At 33.9% G+C, this 12,230-nt stretch overlaps 1 protein-coding gene across 7 annotated transcripts; it reads right to left on the minus strand.

Moving 5' to 3' along the window:
* Positions 1–5,166: 5,166 nt before the first annotated feature.
* LOC132040962 (sulfite exporter TauE/SafE family protein 3-like) lies at positions 5,167–11,726 on the minus strand. Of its 7 annotated transcripts, XM_059431664.1 has the most exons (14): positions 11,536–11,609; positions 10,779–10,822; positions 10,227–10,505; positions 9,672–9,831; positions 8,825–9,025; positions 8,687–8,751; positions 8,564–8,591; positions 8,404–8,483; positions 7,673–7,759; positions 7,506–7,556; positions 6,809–7,030; positions 5,839–5,932; positions 5,546–5,686; positions 5,167–5,442 (listed from the first exon to the last, which is right to left on the minus strand). In XM_059431664.1, exons 3-14 carry the CDS (start codon positions 10,452–10,454, stop codon positions 5,357–5,359), a joined length of 1,443 nt encoding a protein of 480 aa, XP_059287647.1. In that variant the 5' UTR covers positions 10,455–10,505; positions 10,779–10,822; positions 11,536–11,609; the 3' UTR covers positions 5,167–5,356. The 7 variants fall into 7 exon arrangements, with proteins under 7 accessions (XP_059287647.1, XP_059287650.1, XP_059287654.1 ...); XM_059431667.1 differs by lacking the exon at positions 10,779–10,822 and having other exon boundaries at positions 11,588–11,726; XM_059431671.1 differs by lacking the exon at positions 5,546–5,686 and having other exon boundaries at positions 11,536–11,616.
* Positions 11,727–12,230: the final 504 nt, after the last annotated feature.

Genomic DNA, 12,230 nt, shown 5'->3' on the forward strand with positions numbered 1-12,230 from the left:
ATAACTCAATAACTACCCACAAATGTATACTAGGGAGCTTCTAAGATAAAGGAATAATAGTCTGACTCATCGGGACGCAGCCCGGACAACTAATGTAATAAATAAGTAAATCAATAGGGTATCCCACGAATGAATGTGTGGGCTCACCAAATTAGCGGCAATAAAGTCCTTCCTAAGCAGATCAAGAACCTGACCTAGCATACCATCAAAAACAACAATGGTATGCACGAGTACTTCATACTCGTGATGCCTCGGACAATGAATAATACGAAAATAAAGTAAAATAATACATAAAGAAATCGGTCTTGAAAATCATATGAAACCAATGTAAGAAAATAGTTATTCGGTTTGTGTATCTCAATAAGAATTGTTAAAACCGATTTTAAGGCCTCTTGTCAAAGTACAACTTCAAATATGCCTTTTAATTGATCATAATTAACAACTACAATTCTATGAGAAAATAAGAATGTCACACATGCCAATACAGGCCCAAGAATCAAGCACATCGAAGGGGTGACCGTAGAGGTTCCCTTGTCACAATACCACACCGAATATGAAATTCTCGGTGACTATCCTTCCTCCCGAATAGCTAGGCATTAACCGCACTCCGGGTAGCGAACCCGGTAGTGGCCACTCTTCCTCCCGAATGGCTAGGCAATTACCACACTAGGATCCATAGTGGCTACCCTTCCTCCCGAGTAGCTAGGCCAAACACAACAATAAAGTTCATAGCATAGAAGCCGATTCACAAATTGTCTCAAAGTAGTCACACCATCAATAACATTAAAGTTCATTATGCCATATCGAAACAATAAGTCATTCCAATCAATTTTTTGGAAACTTACAACTTCTTTACAAAGATTTTCATGTCTCAATTCACCAATGAGAATGTCATTACCAACTCTTAACTAGCATTACTAAGCATCTCCCATAGAGGAAAACATTCATAATATCTTATACATATATAGGGTTTGTTACAATCTAGGTTTAATGTGGGTTTGTCCCCTCACACACATTAATCACCATTTAGACATGAATTAGAGTTCAAGAAACATGAAAAGATTACTTTTCCTTTCATTCATTAAAGAATCTTGAATAAAATTTATACTTCCAACAATAGTTTCAAAAAGTGATTTTCATTCAAAATAAGTTTTTAAAAGAGAGACATACCTTAATTTGTTAAAAAGTTTAACAATTCACTTTTCTAATGAAGAACACCCAAACCCTAGCTTGAATCACTTTGGGAAGAATTATGTTGCAAACCCTAGGTTTTGGTCACAAGAATCATGGGTTTGATGTTAGAATGAATTAGTAATGTTAAGGATGTCCTTATCTTTGATTTGAAGACTTGGAGGAAGGATTTTCGTCCTTAGGGTTGTTTAGAAAGTGGAGGAATAAACAAAACAAGTGTCTTATTTATATTTTTCTGGTGAAAACGGGCCAAAGGACGGAGCGTCCTTCGTGTTACGGACCGTTCTTTGGACCGTCCTTTAGTGGAAATTTTCAGAGAGTTCTGGTGATTTTTGAGACGTTACGGTGCCATGTTACGGCCCGTAACACGTGTTACGGTCCGTAACGTCTCACCGTAACACAGGCCAAATTTCCAGCGAAGACAGGCTTCAGTAAAACGGGCATAACTTTTTGTACGTAACTTTTCTTGGGCTGGGCGACCTACCGTTGGAAAGCTATTTCAAAGATCTACAACTTTCATCAAGGAAGTGTTTCCAAATTCACAACACATTTTCATGAAAATCGTCCAGAAAACAGACCTACCAAAACTTAGGCGAATTTAAGAGGCCTTAAGAACTTCACTAGTTGGTTTGACTTCAAAACGACCATCTTCCACCCGAATTCATCAAGAATGGATTCATATAGATATAATATCATCTTAATACTAGATTTTTACACATTCACACCTAGTTCAAGTTTACGGGGTGTTACAACTTTAATTTGTTCACTTTTGACTTTTTACATTCTTTGAGAATTAATAAATCCCACGTGGATATATGTCATGGTACTGGATATTTATTCTCTTCTCATATATACACGTGTGTACTTCTATTTTAATTCTCTCACACATATTTATTTCTTCCGTGCACCTTTACTTGTTCATTTTGACTTTTCACGTTATTTAAGAATTAATAAATGAAGTACTCCTTCCGTCCCATATTACTTGGTCACATTACTATACTTGACTTTTCACGTTCTTTAAGAATTAATAAAAATGAAGTACTCCATTCGTTCATATTAACGTAGACATATGTCATAGTACTTAATAGTTAATTTTCTTCTCATGTATAGAAGTATGCACATCAAATTTAATTCTCCGACACATTTATTTCCTCCATGCACTTTTAGTTTTTCACTTCTGATTTTTCATCTTCTAGCTGAATATTTATTCTCTTCTCATGTATAAACATATGCAGTTCAATTTTAATTCTCCTACACAAATTTATTTCCTCTATGCACTTTAATTTGTTCATTTTTGACTTTTCACATTCTTTGAGAATTAATAAATCCCACGTGGATATATGCCATAGTACTGAATATTTATTCTCTTCTCATATATACACGTGTGCACTTCTATTTTAATTCTATATTTCCTCCGTGCACTTTTACTTGTTCACTCTTGACTTTTCACGTTATTTAAGAATTAATAAATGAAGTACTCCTTCCGCCCCATATTACTTGGGCACATTACTATACTTGACTTTTCACGTTCTTTAAGAATTAATAAAAATGAAGTACTCCCTTCGTCCATATTACTTGGCCACATTACAAATATATATCTATTTTTCTATTCTATATTTATCTTCTTTTCTATTTCTATTATCCCCGTTTTCCTTCTTTGTCAATACTTTAAACGTGAAGAGAGGACGAACAATAGCAATGCAAATTTGTACCAAAAGTTATTTTAATGCTCCTACACATAACTTGTTCGCTTTTGACTTTTCACGTTCTTCGAAAATTAATATATAAAATATATATTTTATCATAATATTCATATTTATTGGTATATAGTCTCAATAGCCTCAGCAAATAATTTGAAAATGAATAATTAATGTGAAGGGTAAAATAAGAAGAATTTTTTTTTCCTTCATATGTTAACGTCGACAAGTAAAAGTAAAGGGAGGGAGTGACATTTATCCCCATTTTCCTTCATTGTCAATACTTTACTTATTTACTCTCCTTTGCAGTCTCTGATTATTGTTTCTTTACATTTATAAAATGTATGACTTTATATTTTCATTTCAGAATTAAAATTTGGTGATTAATGATATAACATATATCTTTCTAATTTTGATTTCTTTGTAACAATTAATATAAAAAATTATAATATATTTTTTAATTAATTTAATAAAAATATTTTAATCCAATATATATAACAAAATGGTTCTTATGTTTGGATCCGAACGATTTTAATTGAAATGGTTATCAACTCCTGCCAAGATACATATAAAATATTAAAGAATTTAAAAGAAAAAATTTAGAATCAAAATATTAATTTTCCCTCATATTCTTATTAATTTTCTTTTACATCAGTGAACAATTTTGATTGTCATGATAATGATAAAAAAATCCAACTCTTTCCATCTCAAAGACTTTTAATTACGACTAAAGTGATGGTACATAAAATACATTTTGTATATATATCAACCTGTCGGTATACATATAAAACATTAAAGAATTTAAAAGAAAAAATTTAGAATCAAAATATTAATTTTCCTTCATATTCTTACTAATTTTCTTTTACATCGTTGAACAACTTTCATTGTCATGATAATGATTAAAAAATTCGACTTTTTCTATTTCAAAGACTTTTAATTACGACTAAAGTGATGGTACATAAAATACATTTTGTATATATAACAACAATTAGAATGTTTTTAAAAGTTATTTTCAAAATACAAACCTTAAAAACTGGCTAATTAAAGTGAATAAACATGTTCGGCCCGTGCGATGTATTGCTAGTTTTATACTATTCTTCCAATTGGAACAATTTCAGGAATGTGAAATTGTTGTGTATATTGGTGTTCATATACAAAGATATATACACCATGGTGCATAAACCACTAGCAAGGCAAATGGAAAATTTGTGCAAGAGGAGACAATTGCACCATATTTATTGTCAATCTTGAACTGGCTGAATAGATAGCATTCTTCATTAATAATGAGTCAACTGCCAAGAGGGTTTCTCATGTTTTATGCAAATGCATGTGCCGATCAGCAGTTCCTGACAATGTGCCAGAAAGAGTGCAATTGGAAAGTCAAACACACAGTATGGACATGGATATCAAAAGATTGATTGTGAAGTTTCCCAGTAGTGCTTTGGTAAACCTGTCTATGCTCTTAACCATGTGCAGGTTGATCATTATCCCCACATACTACTATTCTGCACATGACAAGTCAAAGCTGGTACTGTTACAGATCCAGGATTTAAGTTTAATGGGTTCAACATTCAAGATTTTTGACATTGAACCCGTTATATTTTTTAAACTATGAGTTCACATATCTATTTGTTTCAATTTTAATGAATTTTTACACATATTTATGCTTGGCATCGGAAGTACTGAATTCAAATGAATCCAATAATAAAAAGTTGTATCCACCCCTGGGCACTATTGCACCCAAGGGTGTGACTTAGTGGTAAGTGAAGTAAGGCCAAAACGACTTTGGGAAACCAGGGATCAAATCCAGCACACACCAAAAGTGAAAAAAACACTAGCTGATCATTTTTCATTTGTCTAAGCGAGTAGCCAGAGTTACACAGAATAACAGTACCTGTGTTGGAGAGAAGCAAATACCCAATAGATTAGTGGAGATGCAGATAACTTAGCTTGGAAAGCAATGTTAATTGAAAAGTGTTGGCAGTACTCATCAACAAGAATCAGAAAGCGCATGATCATGAAATCAGCGATGAACTACAAGAAACAGTTTATGAGTGGTACCACAAGCTAGTCTGCTTGAAGAACTCAAATAAGAGACTTATACTGCATATATAGTCAGTAAGAGTTCTTGAACATGAATTACTGGTGAAAGTTGAAGGACTGGAACTACATACATCCTGTCATGGTGAAAGTTGAAGTTCAGCACTTTCATGAACTATAGATGGAGCTTATTTTACAGCTTAGTCATGCGGCTATTTACATGAATTACTGATGAAAGTAGAAGGAATGGAGCTCTGTTATGTGTAAGTTTGAAAACAGAACCCTCCTAACTAATGCCAAGACAATGTAAGTTTGAAACCAGAACCCTCAAAACTGCCAATGATTTTATCATCCAACTAAGCATATGTGAATCACCTAAAGTCATTATCTGTTACAACAAGTCGAGAAAGAGACTAGTTATACAAAACTTAAGGACCATATGCACAGATGTTATCGAACCCCATATACTGCCCTTCTTGGATCCTCCTAATCATATCTGCTATGCCAACGCCACCTGTGCCGAATACGTGTAGACAATAAGATAAATCAGTTAAGTGATAGTGACAGTTTCAGATAGATCAAAATACGTAAACGGAATGAAAAGAGAATGAACTTGCCTAATGAGAATGCGCTGACAAAGATTATGAAGGACAAAATAAAGATGATTACAGATGCTCTACCAACTATGCTAATTATTTTTCGTACGACATGCTGTCCTACCAAGGCGGCAACAGTGGCCACAGCAACGAAATACAGGGCTGCAAGATAGAGATAAAATGGAGTGGTTAAGAAAAAAAAAAAAAAAAAAAAAAAACAAGACTTGCAAGTTTCCTCTTCCAATGAGGAGATCAATATATGATTGGTCAACAATCAACAAGAAAATCAATGAAGATTTTCAAGTTTTCCTTACCATACGGTACTGGAAAGCGTCCTAGCAGGTAATATTGTATGACGGACATGGAGGAGGAGAATGTCATCACAAAGGTAGCAGTGGCACTAGAAACCTGCATTTGCAAATTTCTATATAATTTAGTCAATAACTAGGGGTGGCAAAATTAGCCATGTAAACATGACCCGCCCAAGTTTGGATTGGTCATTGACCCGCCCGTTCATTAGCTCAACCCATTTCGGCGCAACTCATTTCAGCCCATCAAAAAATTGGGCTGAGCCCAAATTGAGCCATGACAAATCTGGTCAAAATATTTTGAAACAGACATTTTTTGATTTGATATGTTATATGTAGCCATAATAAAGAACAAAATTATTTTATTAGGTACTAAAATATTACTCCCTCTGTCCCAATTTATGTGGCACTTTTCGCTTCCCGAGATTCAAACTGTATGAACTTTGACCATCATTTTAAGATGTATTTTTTCATCAAATTGATATGAGAAAAGTTGCAATTTATAGTACTTTTCATGTAGTTTTCAAATATATAAATTTTAATATTAAAATATCGAGTTAATCTAATCCAATTTAGCTTCAAATTTTAGTCAAATTGACTCTTGAAAAGCGAAAAATGTCACATAAATTGGGACGGAGGGAGTATAAAAGAACAAACAAAAAAATTAAAACTTCGTACAAATTGGGCGGGTTGGGTTATGACTCGTTTTTCCATTTTAGCCCAACCCATTTCAGCCCGAGTAACTTTTGGGTGGGTCAGTAACCCGCACAAATTCAGCCCGACCTGATACCCCTATCAATAACTTCTATGAATAGATCACATCTATGTCGTAAAACTAAGTGAATGACGTGCTCAATAGCTGCAAGTCGCAAAAGCTGTTCTTTCTAACATATTATAAGCTCTTAAGCAAAACTGAAATGCTAAATCAGAAAGTTATGGACTAAAACAAGAGGAATTAGGAGAAATGAAGATGCACCTGTGGAGGAATCCCTAGCTCTAGAAACAATGGACCCAAAATGAATCCTCCACCAAGACCTAGAAGCCCACCAACTATACCAGCTAAAATGCCACAGCAACAGTAAATAATCAACTGATGTACTTTCCAGGCTATTACTGCTTCGCCACTTGACATGACCACCCTCGTGCCCTTATACAAGCAAACTGCTTCATATCCAGAAGCTCCTACAGCAACCGGGATCTGAAAATTAGAAAGAAAAAATGCTTAAAATAAGAAGCTGCTAATACCTTCTACATCGACCCAAATCAGGAGCTCAAGAAGGTCTAAACAATGATCTTCTCATTGAATCACTTTCTCACCAAATATTGTCCTCATAACACATTTGGAACCTCTAAGTAATAAATGCTATGTCTGCCAACTTTGCCAACTTTCCTCATGAGTTTCAGAGTCGACTATCTTTTGACTATGCAAAAGGGAGAGAGATACATATCTATAAAATCTCATTCAGTATGTTTAGCTACAGAAATAATTTAATGTCAGATAAACCTAGACGCAAAATGCTAAGCTAAATAAATCAATATCATAGAGTGGAAGCTTGCGACCAAATTATTGATAGAAGAATCTTGCTGATGATAATGTTTAAAAGGATATGCATGTGAATGACAATTGGAGAAAACACACAGATAATTTCTTTTACATCTCAAGCAATAAGTACCTGTAAGAGGTTTAAGATCCAATATGTCGCTGAACAAGTTGATGTATAAGTCTGTACTCAAAAAATGACAGCTTCTGGTCAGAAAGCTAATAATGCAGGAATAAGCATGAGGCGGTCCTGAAAATGTGAAGGCATTACAAACAGGCGAGCAATTTAAAGCAGTAAACCTTGATGATATGCAGAGTGAGGAGGACGGCCCACACAGCAATAAGAAGGGTGAAATCCTTCCAATGCACGTTGTCAACAATTGAGACCTGGAGAAGCTCAAGAAGTCAGCATTCGAGTACAGACTATAGCAACAATAACATACCCAATGTGACCCCACGAGTTGGGTCTAGGGAGGGTGGGGTGTACACACCTTACCCTACTATGTGAGAGGTAGAAAGGTCGTTTCTGATAGACCCTCGGCTCAAGAAAAACGTTTCCAAAAAAAAAAAAAAAAAAAAAAAAAAAACTGGTTTTACAATTACCAGAGTAAAAGCCATGGTGAAAATACGGTAGAAAGGAAAGTAGCGACAGCAAAAATAGTAAAAGTAACCCAATTAAAAGAAACAACAGTAGTAATACAACTGAAGAATAAGAGTAGACTATAGCATTTACCAAAACTGATTTCAATGCTCCCGTATCCCCCTTTAGGTCTCCTATTTTGGCTACCATGAAGATTAAAAACATCATTGTGTTATTCTAGAAAACTAGAGGAATTTGTAATATAATGTTTAGGATCTATTGAAAGAAAAGAGGACGGAATGTTGAAGAAAAGGTACATCAAGTTCAAAATAATATGAGGTAATACTTGTTTATTGAAAATTTGACATTGACCATGTAGGTATGTCAAGTAAATGGATAGCGATAAAAATGAAAGTGGTCAAGCGAATAGGGCCATGGGGTTATAATTCACCTCTGGTGTTTTATACCCTTCATTTCTAACTCTTGGACCTCCAGGTAGAAGTTTGTATGCAACCTCTTCACCACCAGCATCTGTTCAATACCACATATTACTAACTGGTCAAACCTCTGTTGATACTTACATGATAAGAGTTGAGAATTAAGCAACTCACTGTTAGATGTCAAGCGTCTGGAGAGCTCCTGGACGTAACAGAAACACAAGAAGAACGATTTATCAGAAAAACACAATTTCCAATGTACATTACACAATCAGAAAGAAGGTCCAATAGACTAACCTTTTTTATTATGGTTTCTTTTTTCCATGTCTCAACACCCTTGAAGAATGACCTAGTTGATGTAACTGCAAGTCCCTTAACCAATCAGAATAACTACAAATGGCAACATGAGTAGAATCACAGCTGAATCATCATTACCTATGAAAAGAATGATTAACAAAACTGTAACCATCCACTCAGCAAAAAGAATGTTGAGAACAACTCCAATACTGATCCCTAGCAACAGCATTGGTTGTAAAAGAAGAGCTAGATCATAATCGATGATGGGCAGGTCAAGTATTGGATGCCTTAGCTTGAGGTTGTAATAAACAGTTGCCCCTGCTGCACCAGTTATCATACCTGCAAGCAAAACAGAATCCTTAAAGATAGTGAATTTTCTTCAGAATCACATAATGCTAAAGATACTTTCCCTTTTTTTCCTAGTTTGAACTACTTTTAAAGGGCCACAACTAAGCATGTTTCACCAAGCTTCTGAGAAGCCAAAAGTGCTTATTTTCTTTAAAAAGTGCTTATTTTATATAGTTGAGGTGTTTGGCCAAGATTTTAGGAAAAAGTTAGTGTTTTTGAATAGTAGCCGAAGTTGTTCTTAGAAAAGATTAGCTTTTCCCCCAAAAGCACTTTTGGAACTTTGGCCAAGCACAAGTTGTTGCTATAATATTGCAAAAGTGCTTTTCAAATTGACTAGCCAAACACAAACTGATTTTCTGCACAAGTACTTTTCGAAAAGCACCCTTGACAAAAAGCATTTTTAAAAATAAGCAGATTTTAGAAGCTTGACCAAACACACTACAAGGCTTGTGCTAGCTTGAGTGAAACAAGAAGTATTAGCACAACATTGATACTAAAACCATCTAATATGCCCTGGGAGTTATATCTTGAGAGAAGCCCGTTAACTTCAAAATATCACATTTCAGTCACAGATCAGCATACAAACAAGACAAGCATGATGATAATGAAATATTTGAAGTTACAAATAGATTCTTACATTTCGATATAGCAGTTGATGTTTTTGGATCAAAACCAATGATCAAAGTAAGCATGGGAACAAAGATACCACCTCCCCCAACACCTCCTACACTCCCAAAAGCAGCAGCAAAGAATCCAATCACTGAACCAACAACTACTCTCCACCCAAGTTCCATGTCCTGAAATACATATCACAATTCAGTAATAGCATCTACTCCAAAATACTCAAAGGGCGCCCTCTGCCGTAAGAAAGGGTTGATTTCTCAGATAATCACTCAACTAACAGTTATTATCCTAGAAAGTCATCTTTCCAACTTTTTTTTAACAAAGAAAGTGACTTCTTGAGATAATAGTTATTAGTTGAGTGACTATCTGAGAAATCTACTTCCCTAAGAAATAACCGGCTATGCCTTCAAGCCGTCAATTAAACAGAATGATCCTTACAAAACGTTAGCCTCAATTTTATTATTCTTTAATTGCATTTATATGCCATGCCACTGAAAATAGAAAACTTGAACTTCGAAATTTTTAACAGCGTCTTTCGGAAGGTACTATGATGTGGAGGTGAACTTACAGGCCAAAAATGCTTGTAATGCATTTTACCCTTGTGAAGCAAAAGATTGAATAGCTCAAAAAAGGAGCCTGATTCAAAGTCATCACTTGTTCCATTTTTTTCATCCAAAGAGCCTCTAATTGCAATTTCCTCAGCAGAAGCAAAAAGGGCAAAAGCAAGAACAAGAAAACCAATCACCCCAACTACATATCTGTTCAAAGCCTTCAATTTTAATCCAATTTCAGCCATCAATTGGTATATCCCCACACTCTATTTTTGCTCCAAATAACCAGCACCCTTCTGAGGCAAAATCAAGATTACAACATTGACCAAGTCAGTAACCTCTAAAAGCAAGTTGAAAACAAGAAATATAGATCATTATTATACCTACCCAACTAAGTATTTAAAAGCAGGAACTTTTTCAATTATATATTTAAAAAGACCAAGTAAGACACTTCTAGAAGTGCATGCTTGAAGCAAGAAATCAAGATCTCTAAACTTGCCTAAGTAAATATTTAAGGGCAACATGAACTGATTGGACTATATATTAAACAATACAAGAAACAAACTTACTAATTCAATTACTTCCAATAATACATTTAGACAAAGTCAGTAACCTCTAAAAGCAAGTTGAAAACAAGAAACATAGATCATTATTACACTTACCCAACTAAGTATTTTTAAGCAGCAACTTTTTGAACTATATCTTTTAAGCAACTTCAGTAATCAAGTCTTCCAATCTGATACAGAATACATTGACCATTATGTTGCTCGGACTCTCCAAAATGCTGCCGCACCCGTGTCGGATCCTCCAAAAATGCACGTCAATAATTTTGCAGAGTCCAAGCAACATAAATTGACCAAGTAAGATACTTCTAGAAGCAAGAAATCAAGATCCTTGGACTTACCCAAGTAAATATTTAAGGGCAAACAACTTATTGGACTACATATTACACAATACAAGAAGCAACTTACTAATCCAATTACTTCCAATAATACATTTAGACAAAGTCAGTAACCTCTAAAAGCAAGTTAAAAACAAGAAATACAGATCATTATTAATTATTACACTTACCAAACTAAGTATTTTAAAGCAGCAACTTTTTGAACTATATATTATAAGCAGCTTCATAAATCAACTCATCCAATCTGATATAAAGTACATTAGAACAAGTAATAAACTTCTAGAAGCAAGAAATCAAGATCCTTAGACTTACCTAAGTAAATATTTAAGGCAACATGAACTGATTGGACTATATATTAGACAATAAAAGAAGCAAGCTTAATAATTCAATTAATTCCAATAATACATTTAGACAAAGTCAGAAACCTATAAATAGAAGTTAAAACATGAAGCAAGAAGTCAAGATCATTGCACTTACCCCACGTAAATGTGTAAAGGCTACAACTTTTGGACTAATAAATATTTGAAAAAATAAGCAGCAACTTTACAACAGTACTTATTAGCCTGCAGACACTGTTAAGTGTAGGCTTTAAATTTTTGGTTATGTTTAAAAGCTCCTTCTTTAGAGCTCTTTAATGGCTTCTTCTTTTTGGTTCTGACTCTTCTTTTTGGTTCTGACTTTTATATATATATAATATACTCACTTACACTTTTCTTTTTTGTCGTTATATTTATATATTTAAAAATAATTTAATTTAATATTTCTTTTTTTATTCTTAATTAAATGATTTATAATTACATAAATATTTATATCTTATTTTAGATCATAAATTTTAAATGTGTTCTTCTTTTCTTTCTTTAATTTTAAGTCTAATCAAATTAAATCACATAAATTACGACGGAGGAAATATTTTCAATTTATTTGAACCTATTTTCTTTTTAATCCGTATCAAAATGAATAACCTCTTTCCTAATTTGGAAACAAATTCACTTTATGAATGATGTACAGCCACACAAATTTTTAAGGCTTATTTTGAACCATAAGTTTTAAAAGTCTTCTCTCTTTTTTAAATATTATGTCCAATTAAATGAATTTATATAAATTGAAACGAAGGGGGTAT

Source organism: Lycium ferocissimum, chromosome 12 (assembly GCF_029784015.1).
Source record: "Lycium ferocissimum isolate CSIRO_LF1 chromosome 12, AGI_CSIRO_Lferr_CH_V1, whole genome shotgun sequence".
Classification (NCBI taxonomy): domain Eukaryota; kingdom Viridiplantae; phylum Streptophyta; class Magnoliopsida; order Solanales; family Solanaceae; genus Lycium; species Lycium ferocissimum.